Raw genomic sequence first — 17,749 nt, 5'->3', positions numbered from 1 at the left:
CATAAATGTAAACAAGGAAACAGAATGTAATAAAAATATGATATGAGTAAGTATTCTTCTAGCTTGAAATGGGATGTAGACAATCACAAAAAATGTGTCTGTTGAGAAATAGCATGAGTGGATGATGGTAGGTCAGAGGGTAAGTCTCTGTCCATCAGATGAACAAATCGAAATGTGTTGGTTGCATGAAAATTTCAATACTTTTTCATGTCTTGAAGAGTTTTGCTGTTGCTGCCTTCAAAGAAAGGTTAGAATTCAGTAGGATGAAGCAATGCTATATGTGACTGGGTGAACAATAGGTGTTTTCATTTTTTTTTTTCATCTTTAAAGAGAAGTGTTTCTGTGGGGCAGAGCCCATACTACAGTATCTTCTCTATTCACTACCATTCATAAGAGACTAAACAATTCTGTCAGATGATAAAATTATAAAAAATATAAGCATACACCACAGTCAACCCTGTGTATTCACGTTCTCAAATTCACCTTCTCAAGATTCACGGACTCACCTATTCATGGATTTTTTTATGGAACCTATCTAAAAACTATTCCCAGGAGGACTCGCTCAATCGCAGGTTTTTCTGACAATAAATATTTACTAATTAGTGTATTTTGATGTTATTTTCATGACTACATTTTTATGATTATGATACAAAAATTATTGATAATTTTCAAATATTAATACTGATTAATACTGTATAATTTTATTAAGGTTAAATATAAAATAATAAAAATAATTCTCTCTCTCTCTCTCTTACTGAAATGTACGTTCTGTGGTATGATAAATAAATGATTTACGTACTTCTAATTTTAAAATATTAATGTAAACAGCAATAATATCAATTCATTAAAGAAAATATTACCATAAGATTTTATTTAAATTAATAAATTATGTAAAAGAATAGCGCTCTCTCTCTCTCTCTCTCTCACTGGAAAATTGTCTTCAGATTTAATTTCCAATTGATTGTTAAAACTGTGCTCTGAACTATCTGAAAATCACTAATTTGTACACCATGAAGAAAATTTACTTTGCATTGTCATATGACTCTCTTATAGACTGATCGGGATCTTTTGCTGGGAAACTTATAGGGAAATGTCCTTTTGCCAATATTACTGCAACTCTTTTAATTTAGTGGTGATTCATTCGTGTCTAAATTAGATGCCATATGCCCTACACATTGTCATGTATTCATAGATGTTGCTGATGCATGCATTCTTTGAAGATGAAGTACTTAAAGTTTATAAGATATTCATCTTTTCTATTATAACAATTTTAAATAATGAAGTCTATTATTCTATATCATCCGGCTCACTTTTTAATTCCTCATATTTTTATTGTACTGTAATAATTTTTTCTTCTTTATTCAAGTGAAATTTCTAAGAGCTCCCTTTTCCATTATTTTTTTTGTAAATTTCCAAATTTTTGAGCTTCAGTATGCATGTGACTGCATATTGGTAGTTTGTTGGTACAGTGAATGGTAAAAGTTCTTTCTGTTTCTCTCTCTCTCTTTCTTTCCTTTTGCCTCTGCATGTTGCTCAGTAAACATAAAAGATAAATATTTTTATGTACTTCCCCCTCTTGTGCCATCAAACATGAAATTAGTTCTCGCCACTCTTCTCTACTGTGCACACTGTCTGCCCGACTTCCCATCAGTTCCACTCTTTTGTGATTTCCAGAGCCTTCCTTCCTTCCTATCTGTGCTCTGCTACTCCCATTTCCACTTTCTTAGAAACTATTCATCATCCTTTCTCATCACACTTCCAACCCATCTAAGCTTTGAGCTATCAGTCTGTTATTCAAATGCATGATACCACATTACTCTAGCAATTCCTCATTCATTATGTGATCTCACCATACTCTGGCCATGAATCTTAACACAGGTTTTATAAAAACTCTTCCATTTTCTCTTTCAATGCCATGTTTTCATTTGTACAAGTCTGTTGTCTACTTATGGAACATTTTTATTTACCAGAAATCTAATTATCCCCTTCCATTAAGGCTACTCCTGCTTGATAAACAGTATAATGGCTTTTGCCATCTATTTTTGGTAAGGATTGGTCAGCATTTATAAATAAGTTGCAATCATTTTTGTAAAAAGTTTTCTCAGAATTATATACACAAAATCTTGTGCTGTTGGTTTACATTGCAGATTTTAAATATTTGGATGTTTCAAACCAATCTTGCCAAGTAGCCTCATACTTTTCCTGTAGTATTACTGTATAATTGCTTGTAGTACATGTCTTGGTTACTTAGACTTGGTTTTTTGCCCATTCTCGCCATTTATTTACTGTCTTTTTCATTCTTAGCTACTCACATTATTGGCGGGTTAATGTTGGTTTTCATGTTCTATATAATTTTTTCATACTCGTTATTTTTCAAGGATACTTCTTGTGATTTTTAGCTGTCAGTTTTTCTACATGAAAGTGAAGGTTGTTTACTGAAAAATGTATTTCTTTAGCTGAAATGTCATCTTAAATGCAATTGCATACAAATTTTAACTGTTGTTATGATTTATATTACTAGTTGTCTCATATATTTGATTTTGTAAATAATGAATGACTTTCTTAGAATGAACAATTTCACAAATTTTTATATGAGATGCAGCAAGACTCAGTCACAATTCAAACACATTACTTTTTTCAAAGTAAGAAAAAAACCGGATGCCACAGGCATTGCGTTGATTGCCATTTACTAACAAAATCTTTGCATCCAGTATTCACAACTTTCAATTAGTTCCGCCATAAAGTATATTTGGTGCAAGTCCAAAAGCCTCACTTGATTATATTTTTAAGATTTGTACTACATGAATTCTAACTTCCAAATCCACTGACAGAGCTGTGTAATTTGTTCTCACTCCTGTTGATAAGTAAGGCAGTCCCCGGGTTACGACGGGGAGTTCCGTTCTTGAAACGCGTCGTAAGCCGGAGCATCGTCAAAAATCCTAAGAAAACCTTACTTTTAATGCTTTGGGTGCATTGAAAACTATGTAAACTGCATTCTTATTGAATTTTTCATAAAAAATAAACCTTCAAATATTGATATTTTGCAGTTTTGGTGTCATGTTTCATCTGCCAGATCAGCGTTGTAGGCATTGTAACCCTAGAAATAATTTCTAATAAATATAATTGAAAAGCGCCTTAACCTCGGAACGTTGTAAGCCGAACTCATCGTAACCTGGGGAGTGCCTACAGTAAAATTTGCTTTGTCTGTATTCAAGACTTGCACACGCTTTGCTTGGTCATGTGTTAAGTTGTGTTTTGAGTCGTCAAAGATTAGATTGCTTATTTTCCCCAATTTGGTTTCCGATTGCATCTTTGTTAAATCTTTTGCCCAAAATGATGCAAGTTTTCCTCTTTGATACATCTCTCTTTGTAGAATCATACTTTTTTCTGCATGATGCCAGTTGAATGTTTATCAGAGTTAAATGTGTTATAACATTTAGAATATCTTAAAGGTACAATGTAAACTAGCTTGAATACTAACTGAAGTTGAAAACTACTGTAAAACTCAGGTTATTATCATGACAGTTTCTTGTCATGTAAATAAGTGCCAATTTTACATGAATCAATTCAACATTAATTTTTTTTAATGTTTGTGTAACAATGAAATCCATAAACAGTTTAACCACAACATCACTTATGCGAACAAGTGGTGTGGGGCCCAACTAGCGACTGGTATACATGGTATACAGTCCAACATCACCAGTGGCCATGTCAAAGGACACGCAGTCAAAACCCAAAATTTTTTAGGAATGTAATTATTCTGTCCTAACCCAAAATGTTCTGAAAGAAGAAGCATTTCTTTTTTTAAGAGAAACTGTAGTCAGTATACATACTGTACAAAATTTGGGTCACAAACTTGAAATCATCATTTTGAACAGAGGACAAGATTGACGTAGCCTATTTTGAGAAATAAAAATAAAGGCCCTGCCAAGTCTTTCTCAAGGGGAAAACAAAATTCATTCTCAGTTTTAGAAATAAAAAAGGGGGCGTCATCTTTTTCCAATAGCACGTACCATACAGTATATTAAGTTGCACCATTTTCTGATCTGCATGGAACTGCTCATCTTTAAATATACTAACTGGCTTTTGGAGGCATTATAATATATTAAAATTGGTTGTGGAGATATTCTCATAAAAATCAAAATGACTAAAGGAAATTTTGGAGACATTCCAATATGAAAAACCTGATCTGTGCTAGTACAGACTTTGGGGTTTGCTTTGACATATATAAAGTCTCCCTTTTCTCTCTTGAGTGAGGGAAATCAAACTTAAGGGGTTTAAAGGCCGCCTTTCCTTCTCATACCATCACTTTATAAGCTTTCTAACAAACATCATCTCTTTCCTTTGAAAGATTTAAAAGAAAAACTGTTTACAAAAAGGAATACTAGTGAGGTAACAAAAATTAGTGAAGAGACTGGACCCTTTGAATCCTTTCAGGGGTTCTAGGTGAGACATTTAAAAGTTATTGTAAACCCTGTACACTATAGTTTTGATACAAAAAATCATGTGACCATCCGTGTTCTTGGGTATTAAAAGCATACTTTATCTTAGTCAAGGACAATTTCTTTGTAAAGTGGCCTGTATGTCATGGGAAGAAACTTTAAATACTTTGTCTTTTCTTATTCATTGTCATTTAATTTACCAGCTGCTAACTGATACTGACTGGAGATGACAGGAGAAATATCGAGGGATGAATTGCTGGCAAATTGAGGAATGGGAAAGGAAACCAAGATCCTGCTGCAAAGAACCTCAAGTACCATCTGCATTGTGCTACAAAGGCACACAGTAAATGGTATCCCTCTTCCCAATAGGACTAGTACAATAATAAGTTACAAATAGTAAGACAATAGTAAGTAGCGAGTGTAGCTAACAGCTTATTTGATTCTGTCAAACTGCTGGATATGATGACTGAATGTCAGGAAGGAATAAAAGACTCTGCAGTGGATCTCAGAAACCATTGTCAGTTTATTACCAGATCAAAACTGGAAGCTAATGGTATAGCAAGCAGAGAACTAATTTTATAGAAGTTACCCAATCCCTGAACAATTGAAAAAGAAGTGCAATGAAAGCTTTAACCTTCATCCATAAACAAATATTCTCCACTGAAATTAAAGAAAAATTGAAATAAATTCTAGATAAAAACCTAGGGCTGAAAGAACTTGGGTGCTTTTATAATGGTTAGATTGGTTACTAGCTCAAGGGGAAATGCGGAACTGCTTCACAAAGCTTTTGAAACTAAGCAATAAGCTGAGGATGTGTATCTCCAATACTCTTACAAAATTTACATTTTGCTCCAAAGATGTTAAGAAAATTCTGAGTAGTCTTGATAGCTGGGGTGGAAAAGATCCTAATAGTTTCTTCCCTTTGGTTTTTAAGAAAGTTTCTAGTGTGTTGTCTCCCAAAATTACTAGATTCTATAGATTTTTATGTCAACATAGTTCGTATCTTTGCTGATGAGTGCAAGCTTAGTAATACAGTGCTTTCACTGCTAACCTAAAGTGAGATTTTCTAAAAAAAAATTTAAATTAAAGCAAAGTTAACTTGGCAAAGAGAGCTCCCATGCATAAAACACAGTACCTAGAAAAAAAGGAAGGGTAACAGTGAATTGAGTCCCAGTTCTCAATTAATCATTCCTTTGTTGCAATCAAATGTGAATCAAACATTTTTACTAAGCGGTCTAGTTAATTTGTTTACAAATACATGCATGATAACTATTTTACAATGAGGCAGAACTTTTTGTAGTGAAACCTATCATAAATTGTAGCATACAAAAGACAAATGAGCTATTGTATGGTCACCAAAATGCTATTAGTCTATTTATGTGGATAATTTGGCATCAGTACTCTTTATTATCTGACAGAGATCAGTTTCAGTAAAGTACCCCCTGTTAATATTTAATATTACGTTGCATTTTTAGGTTTTTAAAAACTGAACTGCTTCATTGCCATATACTACCAGAAAGTACGGTGGTATGTTGACCCTACAATAATACTGCTTCTTATTTCATGTACAGTATCCGTATCTACTATAGTGTCTTGAACTTTTCTGGTGTATTTTTCCCATCAATCCATAGCAACTCTTTAATACATGAGCATTTCAGCTTTATGAAATACATGTAGTACCAAATTACTAAAATCAATTATACCACTTTGCAGACTGAAAGCTCTTTAGTTATTCATAATTGTAACAACTTCTTTGATTTTGTTTTCCTTAATTACTCTGGTGTTATACACTATCTTGTATAATTCTCACGTTCCACGCACTTATTACTGGCACCCAAGTGAAAGTATGTATTACGCCTCCCTGAAAAGGCTGAAGTGACTTCATGTAAGTCTATTGGGGTTTAAAAAAATTTAATTAAAATGTTAGGCAACAAGGTATAATTAATATTCTTTACTTAAGCTACCATGCTGAAGATTAACTAGAAAAACACCTTCATCATGGATTAGAGAGATCCACATCATTGGGCAATTATAGGTCTCTGAACATGACTGAAAATGTATATAATTGCCTTTTTGAAAGATAAAAGAGAATCTTCAGAAGATAAGTATTTGTTCTGTGTGTGTAGAGCTATTACAGTACTACGGTGTTGTAGTTCCCTGTCCATGTTATTTGATAGCAACCCACCCTTTATCCCTGTAGGATGGGGGTCCTTTGAGACTGAATTGGTGAACCCATTTTGTAAGATGTTTTGTGTAGTATGTATAATTCAAAGAGGGAAAATAATCAACTGCTGAGGTTTCATGTCATTGCCAGGTACTGCACAAGAATCTTATTGTTGTCTTGGTCATCTTAAAAGTGTTCATTCAAAAGATGAAATTTTGTCAGTTTTTGTTGGGCATTTTGTAGACCTCAGAAATCATAACTTCCTAATATTATATGGTTAGTTCCATTATTTTTCTCCTCAGATATTCAAAGAAATACGTACATACAAGATTTGCCAGGGTTTCTTGAAGTCTCTTCAGCAGAGATTTTAATAGGATTTCATTACCTGTGTTATAATGATAGAGAGAGAGAGAGAGAGAGGACAGAGAGAGAGAAGAGAGAGGGAGGAAGGAGAGAGCGAGAGAGAGAGAGATATGAGAGAGAGAAGAGAGATAGAGAAGGAGAGAGAGAGAGAAGATGAAAAGAGAGAGAGAGAGAGAGAGAGAGAGAGAGACTCATCAAGTTTATCCAGTCTTCCCTTAACCAAGATCATCTTACTTTTTTATGTAATCTCAAAACTGTACCAGTAATACTGTACAGTAGAGAGCAACTAAATATCCAATAATGAAATTATTCTTCCAAAGAAAACCTCCTAAGATGTACTGTAGGTTAATTTTGTATACATTTGACAATGAAAGGCTTAAAAACTTTAAATAAAACCCAATTGAGAACTTTTGATTATGCATTGTATAATTTAGTAGCTGTCTTTTAAGGAAAGCCAACTGATAAGGGGGCTGACAACTACCCAATCACTCATTCCAACCAATTCCTACTTTCAGCATCTCAGAAGCACCAAGGGAAATATCCTGTAATGTTTGTAGGTTGTGAATTAATGAATACTGTTAAACCACAATCATGTGTGTTAATCCTGTTGCATGGGCATTATTGTAGTTCTAGTGTTCCTATTCATTTGTCTCGTTTAATATTTCCTCTTATAAACATACATTTTGTAACCTCAACCTTCCTTTTGTGGGTTTTTATTTAAGCATTTTATCAAAATGTTGATTCAGACTAATTCACTTATCACTTTGAAGACACTTTGAGAAGGCAACACATGTCTACAGCTTTGCCCTGTTTTGTATGCACACACATCAGTAGCAATCACATGCATTGTTTTGGAGAACTGTAGCCATAAGTGTCCCAGAATTTCCCTGTTACCATTTGGAAAATCATAATTTGCTGTTCTTCAAATTATGATATGTACCATCCACTGATGATGAAATAACTAAGTACGTATAGTTTTGTAAGGGGTCTTGTCTGTGTCATCTTTTATTTTAAGTCATTAACTTCTAATCAGCATTTGGACGAAGTATTTCACTGTTTATTTGTCAGACATTGTAGTTTTCGTGTGTGCTGCGAGAAGGATCATAAGTACTACTTCTAGATTTTGCTGCTTGCTGGACTAAATTCAGCAAAGGTGATAATATGTATACTTTTGTTTTGAATATGAACAAGGGACTATTTCCATATTTTCATTCCCATGTCCCTGTCTTAACTCAATGTTTGATGGGCATTTCACCAGCATTATTCAATAAATAAGAATGGTACTACGTATGAAGACTTGAGGAATGAAAAAAGCACCAAGACAGACCTGAAATCTAGAAGTTTTTGAGGAGTAGAACAGAGAAAAATAATCATCTGATAAATGCAAAAAGAGGAGTTTATACTAGGTTCAGTTATGTACCATATATAAGACGTAAGTAATGTGACAATAATTCGTCGTTCTAAGCACTTCCTAAAGAAAGTAGAACTTCCATGTTGTTTGATGTCTACTATTAGAAAATGACCTATTAGATGTATGAAAAAAATTTATCTGCTAAATGTTAAACTCAAAATTCAGCCACCATATGCTGTGGTCTGATAAGGCACATTTTGAAATTGTAATTATCATAATAAAAAATGAAAACTGGGAGCATAATTGTCGTGACATGAAATGAAATTAGTAATAAGGATTAATGATTACAACAGTGACAATGACAATAATTGGAATTGTGGTTTGTGACTCAGTTTTGTGTAAAATACAGGAGAACAAGCAATTTCATGTTGTCTTGGAAATTATCCATGACTTCATTAGTCTGATTATTTTATTCACTTAAATATTTTGATGAATTAAATGATTCTTAAAAATAACTGAAGGTGTGATCATTTTTATTTTTATTTTGAATAACTAGTGTTTTCATTTTGTTATATCCTGAGAGTATCATGCTGTAGCCTAATTAATCATTTTTTAAACCCTAGTTCTTATTCTTTCTCTCTTGCCATTGATTTTATAACTGAAGGTAAGTAACAACGTCTATAAAAGGACAATATACTAGTTTGTTTTCAGTGTATCAGTGACTTGGAAGTAGGTTCGATTTTGTTGCAACTGTCAACTGCAGTCATTGTCACATTTTTAAAGGGATGACAGGAACTTCCCTTCCCCATAGAAGTAGAGCTATGCTAGAAACCCTTTTCAAGTTTATACTACTTCTCTTCTTTCTTGCTTTCTCCTCCTCCTTCTTAGTTGTCCCCCACCCCTCTCTCTCTCTCTCTCTCTCTCTCTCTCTCTTTCTTTTGGGAACTTTATCATCCTCTACTGCTATATTGGTGTATGAACAATGCTCTTGTTTCTGTCACCAATTCTGATAAGAGATAAGGCAAGTGTTCAGTGTTAGTTCCTTAAGCATTGTGGCACAACCGTTAAGTGTACGAGAGTCATGGACAGTAATGAACTGAAGGTTTGACTTAGTGTGATAATGTGTAGTAGTAAATCAGTGTGTTCAATGTTAGACAGAATACGGATGTTGCTTTTTAGTTGTGAGGATCTGATGTTCTTTGCAACATCTTCCTATATGTGAAACATTGCTGATGTGTATATGAGAAACTAGAAAACTCAAGGATTTCCTCTTGTATAAAAAAAAAGGCAAACAAGAAGTTTGTGGGATTTTTTTTTATTTATTTATTTAGCGCATTACCCCGAGGACTTCTCCAAGTCTCGAAAGACTGGATGTCATTGCAATAGCCCCATAGTGTTGAAATGCACCAAAAGTTGATGGTTTAAACAGCCGACAACATTCTTGTGTTTTGCGAAGGTGCCATGAAGGACTTTTGTATCACGGACCGTTTCATCGCTCATTGGTTCATTGAGATAGTATGCTCAGTCATGTGCGTAGCCTCATTTTCGCTAGATAAATCTCATATACACATATATACATTCTGTCCCTCAGGAAACACAGGAATGTTTTGGACTGCAGCTTGCTTGAGTTGCTCAGTTATTTCTTGCACGCCATCTCTCCCTTATTTCTCAAAGTGGAACAATCAGCAGGGCCCTAACCCAGACATGATATATTGGTGGGGCAAGATCCACAAATAGGAAGGATACTTTTTGCTTAAAAATTGAACTCTGAAAATTAAACAAGTATCCAGTCATTGGTCATATAATATCTGTCTTTGGTCAAAGAGTAACGTTATCACTGACGAAACGAAGTGATAATTATTCCACATCTATATAAGATCACTCATGCATTAATTGGATGCTGTTGCTTTGGTAAAAACTTAGTTAATAGAAAGGAAGGTAATGGGGAATTAGGTTAAGTAGACTCTGAAGAATCAACTCCTGATTCGAGGATGCTCACCACAGAGGTTGTATTACAAATAGTGCTATTTGTAGATCTTTTGTTATCAAGAATTGTGTTGAGGTTACGACCCTGATTATGGATCTAGGCAGTGTTGATATATCACTGAGAATTGTAGTTTAAGGTTTAGATATTTGCTATTTTATATATGGCTTTTGGAGACTTTAATAAATGTGAACGACCTGCAAGTGTTTTTTGTCAACCTTGGGTACCACGTGGAAGCTTCATGCTCAAGTCTTCATCTGGAAGAAAGACTGTCCGGGAAAAGAAAACTGCACATTACTTTGTGCTAGAATCTCTCGTAGTATGAGTAGCACTTAGTTCTATTATCATTTATGAAAACACCAAGTCAAGTAGGTAATTGTAGAAATAGATTGTGTTAAAATTGTTGAGACTGTCTTGATAGTACTCATTTCTATTGTGCTGTAAATATATGTTCTGTTGAACACTTTTATATGATTCAATCAAGGTGAATTGATTTTCAGAGTCTGAGTCTAGAATAGGTTGTGTCTTACTCTCTGCAAAACAATGACAATCTATACTATAATATAAGAGACTGCATACCATCTGCTTTCTAGAGACAATATCCAGTTGTATTTGCTTAAGTTTTTCATATTGCTTTTTGCATATTCTTAATGGTTGATCATTAAAACGCAACAGTCTTAATACTGAAGAAAAAAATTCCGTTGCCTATATTCCATTGTCAGCATGCAACTATTCTTGTACAATATTAGCGTAGGTCCAGCTCATCGGTACTTCGATATACATACTTGCTAGCCTTGAATTAAGACCTTTAGTTTTACAATATAGCCTATGCCTCGAGTCATCTTTACAAAAGCATTTTTTTGTGGCCATGATTCACTTTTTTTTCTTTTAATTATGAAGCTATCAGGTGACCCAACCATTCCATTGCATCATCTTCATAGTAGCTAAAATATTTTCTTTTGAAACTGCAGTGTTCAACTTTGCTTTTGAAAAATGCTTAACACTTTAAGATTATGAAATAAAGCTTCTTTCCCTTAAACAATGAGACAAATTTTGCCCTCGTTGGAATTTAAGCTTGATATATACACACTGACATTTTCATTCTGCCCTCATTTAGGGGGCATGATGCTAGGATAGGTTGACAGGTATCAAATTTTATATTTAAAAAGTAGCACCACACAACTTTATTTCAACATATAACTTCTGAGGATGCCACAATCCAAGTCTTAAGTAAATTTTTATGAGAACACCCCCTTCTCAAATTTTGGATTAAGGATTTCCCCTCTGCTTCTGATAATAGTTAAAAAGTTTTTATATTTCATAGAATCTGGGTAGATCTATGTAAAATTTACTCAAGTTGTTTTGTTCATAATTTGTGACTAGTATTACATTTGCTACATCCAATTGATACATTAACAAAATACTGTCTGGTAAACATAAGGAATCCTTCGACATATAGGATATAGTAGCGACACTCATATAATCACTCCCATCGCTTCTTTTGAGGAATGGAATAAGTTAAAGTATTTTATTCGTTCTTTCTATTTGGAAAGTGTGTGAGGGCACATACTATTTACAAGATTTCATTTGAGTAATGCTTACTAAATTCCACACACGTTCTCTCGGCTCACAGCTTTGGCTTATTTTGAATTCACTTGCATCACAATTCACAGAGTTCTATCAGTGATACACTTGAAATAATGTCACGAACACACCACTTTCATCACAGCTTACGCTTACTATTCCTTACAATCACATCTCCATCTCTCGCATTCAGATTCACTGTGACTTCATAATTCTCCACATCTGCCACCATTGCTATGGTCATCTTTCACTGCTACTTGCATCATACCAGTGTCTGTCACTGTGATAGCTATGGATACCAAGAACAGCAGTACCAGCCACCTGCAAAATCAGACCCCTCCTCCCAAAATGCCCCTTGTAGTGTTCTGCACGTTAGTCTGCATTGCTGTCATGCTTTGCTTCTTTGCAATCCATGCAGCCATGTATGGTACAAATAGCCTTTTTTATAGCAAGTTTTTGGAGACTAAATTACATCATGATAATTATCTTATTTATAAGTTCTGTCAATACTGATTGGATGCTTTGAGAATAATAATAATAATAATGATGAAAAGAAGCTCTATGGTTTCTTCGAATCTCACATCACCTAAGATGTGTGTCCCTCTTCTTCTTCGCAGACCGTACGAGAATTGTGGGTGGTACTGCTGGCCATGGATTCAACATCTTTTATGAAACAACTAACTTGTCATCACGTCATCCATCAACTTTCACCCTTCGATCTTCACATGTCAGATCATCGTCTACAGCCACTCGTCGGAAGTCATCAACCATCATGTGTGCCGTGTTTTCGTTCCATTGATAACGAATCATGAACACTGTCAACATTTGTCGTCCTAATTTAGAGAAACTTTCCGATAGAAGTTGCAATTGCAGCGCATTTGATAATGATTTCATCATTTCTATTTCAGACATGTTAATCACTTACAGCTCTTGTCTACCTGTGATTTGGTTAATGTAAGTTTCTTTAGCAGCTCCCAAGGTTTCAATTTTTGTACTGAATTGATGCAAGTATCTGTCAAGTAAGGATGTGTTACTGATAATGTATTTCCAAGGCCTTAGGCTCGAGGTATGGACTCGTTTCACAACTTAGATTTCATCTGATAACTGATGACTATTCATGGCAAAAGGTGTTGTAATTGTTTGTAAGCTGATTTCTTTCAAAACTAACCTGGTCTGTTGTGGGGGGGGATTACTATGTCTAAAAGATACACATTATTACTTGATAATGGTATAATTGCTTTGCATTTATCTATGGCATTTGGAGTGAATGAATGTCAGTGGTAGCGTCCTGTACTGTTCTACATTCCTGAGAACCGAAATTCTGAAAAAATATAAAATTGCTGTGTTATAATATATGACTTTTGTACTCAAATTATATAGTACATATATACATGCATACACACATACACATGCATACACAGACAACCCACTACACTTAAATAAGAAAACTTGAAATTCCCAAATCCAATCATATATAGTCTACCTCAGTGCCCTATCATGCACCATTTGTAATTGAGAATGCTTTTCTTCATTGATAATTATATATAATTACTTAGAAGTCAAAAAGGCTTCAAGTAACTAGGATAAAAAAAGCACATCCTGAATTAAATTATTTTCATACATAATACAAATAGAAGAAATTTTGACAATCTTTTTTCATAGTCACTTACTTCACTCATTTGCTACAAGAAAGCAGTCCAGTTACTTCGGCATACGCACAAAGAATGAATGACTGAAAAATTACTGTACCTCAATGTATTTTCAGAAGGGGATTTATTCAAGTTTTACCCTAACCTGTAGTGGTTAGCCATCATAACACTGTATTTTGAGGATGTTGTAATGCTTTAAGCATCATATCTTTGCATATCTTTTCATTCGAATGTGCAAAAAACATTACTTACATTTTAACAGAGGAGACTTTCTGTTTTGGTCTCAACTCGGAATATTTTACTTTCATATCTACTGCAGACCTTTTTGTTTGCTTGGTTTTCGCCTCAAGTGTTGATACATAAAGTCTAGTTTCGTATATCTCTATACGGAAAAGAATTGAAAGAATTTAACATTTTCGCCGATTCCTCTTTTTGTATTTTATACAGCTAAGCGGGCTACTTGCAACTGAAAATTTCAACCGTAAAACTCTGCATTGTACATCTATCAAATTGACTCAGGATTTGCAAGGCAACACTTCTGAGAGTTAACAATGTTCCTTTCGTTGAGTACAAATGGAAAGCTGATTAATTATATAAATTATATTCCCACTATAAGTACTAATATTTCCTAACACGACTTGGTTAGAGAGGAAAACCAACTATTTTTGCTCATCCATTGTACGTCGACACTTTGGAGAGGAGCAAGGAATGTTGGTGCTCCTCTCATGTAAATGGAAGAAATGTGGTCAAGAAGTATTTGCACCAAGGTTGCATGTTTTGAAGCAATGGCTTTACATTTGAAATTTTTGATGAATGGACATTACAGTACTGTGCAGAATGAGCGATTCTCGAGGCCGGCCACTTTGGAGGTCATATTCAACTGGCCTAAAATACTTCTAAACAGTGATAATAACAGTAGGAGTAAGTACTAATGAGTTGTTTTGTAAAGAGAAATTGGGAGACTTTCAAATTAAGTCCCTTTGTTTGGAACCACGAAGAACAATTTGATAAAGCATTTGCTGGATGTTTCCAGAAGACCCAATTATTTCACTAGACTAGATTCGCAACACCAATATGTACCAGGTAATGTTTTTAAGTATTAGGAATGAATGAAATAAACTCAATTCATGTAATTTTTTTTTTTTTATAAGATAGGCTACGTAATTCTGGAGCACTGAGGAACAAACCTACATGTATTGGACTGGACTAATCACCTACAAAAACATTACATGGACCCACATGGGTTTTTTTATATGTAATTAAATCATTAAAAAAAGTGACTTTTAGGCGTTCAAGAAAGTGTCCGTACATAATTTAATTCCCAAAAACCTTTGGTTACATTTTTATTAAGACAAGGCTACCCTATAGTATAATTTTTGTGTTCAACCTAGTCCTTGGAAGTCTAGGAAGACATTTTGTCAAATGGTGAATGTCTCCCAATTTCAAAAGTCATGTTAATCAGTGGCATCAATAAACGAGGCTACTAAAAGTATGCAAAAAACAGATCAGACAATCTATGCTAAAGTATGTATTGCTTGGATATTTGTAGGCAAAAACATGTTTGCTGTCACACAAAACATGTCTTTCAACATTAATGATAGGATATGGGCATATCCTATATGCTGATCAACTTTCCTAGGTCTACAGATTAATCATTTACATGTTATATTCTGCTGACAAAATCCTTTCTATGATCATGTAAATTGTTAACAATATCAGTGTGATTTAGTTTATTCTGTATACAGTAGGCTGTTCTGACTTTTGCACGCCTGCTACACTACTCTGTTTTCAGAATTTTTTCATTTTCCTAAATCTAGTTCCCTTTCACTTCTCCAATATTAATTCTACAAAGCTGTATTTTTAATTAGAGCCATCCCAATCAGTCAATAAGCCTTCATTATGCGAAAGTGTGTAAGAAACTCACAAAGCTTTCAATCTGTCAGTGTTAAAGCTCTGTTAGCATAAGTACTGAGTAAAATTAGCAATGGTTTTCCCGTTGTAATTCTAAATTTCATGTAGACAGGAGGGAGTGACTCTTCTCCTTTTAACCCCTCACCTAAAGAAATGTATTGGTGTTAACAAATCTGTCCTGGTGTGTTTTCATTGTTGAATTTGGGTATGTGTATGTGTGTTTGTTAGGTAAGGAGCAAATCCTTTACATGTAACCAGGTAAAGGAAACTGCCATGTGTTCATTTGAGATACAGCGCTGCTAGTTTACAATGGTTGTATTTGCCAGTTACGGGTAGTCGAGCCTGAACTGCAATCCACATTTAGCACATTTTATGACAAAGCAGGTTGAAGGTACACACCTTGCCACTTACCAAAACAACTTGCTCTTTGCTCAGTCTGAAATTATAAGGATCATTGAAGGGACCCTTCCCTGCCTTAAGTGATTTTTCTACCCATTTCACTCTGTCATGGTTCCTTTGCATCATTTATGTCCATACTTACTGCTTTGGGTAAATTTCAAAGTGCAGTAGTTACTGATTTGTGTATACAATATCTAATGTTTACAATTAAGTGAACTTGAAACCAATGATGCATCTTTTTTAACTCTTTAAAGGCTTGCCCAAATGATTTTTTTTCGTGAATGAGGGGTGTAAGTTGGAGCAGTGAAGTTAAAGAAGTACTACATCTAAATAAGAAGCAACCAAAGGGGCTAGATGAACAACACTAAGGTAAAACAGTACTGCTTGCAGTGAAGAAATACAAACTGCAAATAACCTTTAACACCATCTGAGATATAAGCAATACACCCCTAATTGTTACAGTAAATGTGCAACAAGTTTCAGGGTTAGTAGTACATAATGCCACTATCAGCCTTTATTTTCGGAATTTTAGTATTTTTCATATTTAATCATAATTTTTCTTTAGATATTATTGACACAGAATGTTACCTTAGTTTTTTTACCATATTTTTTTCTGAGTACTTTTCTGTTTAAATATAATACTCAACTGATAAATTCTGAATACATACTGTATCAGCCTCAGCAGTAGCAAGAGCAATAGATATTTTAATTTATTGTTTATCCCTAACTTTTCTGATGTCTATGTTTGGAATTTTTTTCATTTTCTAAGGTTAAGCTTGTTCTTACATTCTCCAACAGTAAACAGTATCTCTAACCTCAGAGAGAGAGAGAGAGAGAGAGAGAGAGAGAGAGAGAGAGAGAGAGAGAGATGATCGAGATGACACAGAGAGAGAGAGGAGAAGAGAGAGAGAGAGAGAGAGAGAGAGAGAGAGAGAGAGAGAGAGAGAGAGAGAGAGAGAGAGAGAGAGAGAGAGTTATTTTGGTTAGTGACAATGGGGTCACCCTCTTGCTGGAGGCATACTCTACAGGTACTTCCTTACCAACTCAATGTGGATGAACATATAATTATCCATGTCATCTGGCAAATACATCTATTGTAAAATAATGGGTATTATCTATGAAATATAAAGATGGTTCTATTTTTTCCTTATTTTACAGTCTGACAGAGTAGACAAGTGCATTATTTCTTACCATAAGATGATGTCTGTCCAATTACTGAAATGCCATTTTGACTGTAAATCTAGGTTATGAAAATTTGTCTTACATGTGGTTAAAAAGAATAAGCAAATACTTATTGGCTTTATATGTTTAAGATAAGGGTATGTAATTGAGGTTAGACTTAATGACAAAACTATTTTAATGCAGTTTATTCCTGTGATGAAACCTGTAAATTTGTTTCAACCGATTTATTACAAAAACTTCCTTAGAAACTGTTTCATCACAACCCTGTCACATATATTTGCCCAGTTTTGTAGTCTTAGAATGTCCCAAACACTGTACCATTTTGTCTGACATACAGTAGAAGAGCAGTGGTAGCTCAGTACTAGATGATATTAGAAGTGTTCATCTATCATTGCTTGACCTCTCATGTGTGACATGCAGGTTCTGGTCACATGATCAGTGGTCAGTTTATTCCAGTAGACCCAGCAAGATGAGATGAGCTAGCTGTGTTGCCATGAGTGTGCCTAATTCTTCCATCTAGGTTTCAAGACAAGCAGGAGGATTTTGCTCTTCAGTTGTGGTTACGGGGACTGCCGTCGCCAGACAAATGTCGCAAATGACTGGGCCAGGCGTGGCCCCGCCATCCTCCCAATATGTCAGAATTTGCTAGTGACCTGGCCAGCAGATGTTCCAGTTGCTGTAAATGATACCTACGTTTACTGCTGGAGGGAGTACCTCTTT

At 34.6% G+C, this 17,749-nt stretch overlaps 1 protein-coding gene across 1 annotated transcript in view; it reads left to right on the top strand.

Annotated features, from left to right (window-relative positions):
• The window catches only part of LOC135218577 (rho-related BTB domain-containing protein 1-like), a 142,659-nt gene extending 129,792 nt beyond the window's left edge, over nucleotides 1-12,867 (top strand). Inside the window, exon 15 of the mRNA XM_064254991.1 lies at nucleotides 12,506-12,867. Within this exon, the coding sequence (XP_064111061.1) occupies nucleotides 12,506-12,560 (55 nt within the window). The 3' untranslated portion in view covers nucleotides 12,561-12,867. The remainder of the gene's footprint in view (nucleotides 1-12,505) is intronic.
• The last annotated feature ends 4,882 nt before the right edge of the window (nucleotides 12,868-17,749 follow it).

Source organism: Macrobrachium nipponense, chromosome 9, assembly GCF_015104395.2.
Source record: "Macrobrachium nipponense isolate FS-2020 chromosome 9, ASM1510439v2, whole genome shotgun sequence".
Classification (NCBI taxonomy): domain Eukaryota; kingdom Metazoa; phylum Arthropoda; class Malacostraca; order Decapoda; family Palaemonidae; genus Macrobrachium; species Macrobrachium nipponense.
This window is presented reverse-complemented; position numbering and strand designations above follow the sequence as displayed.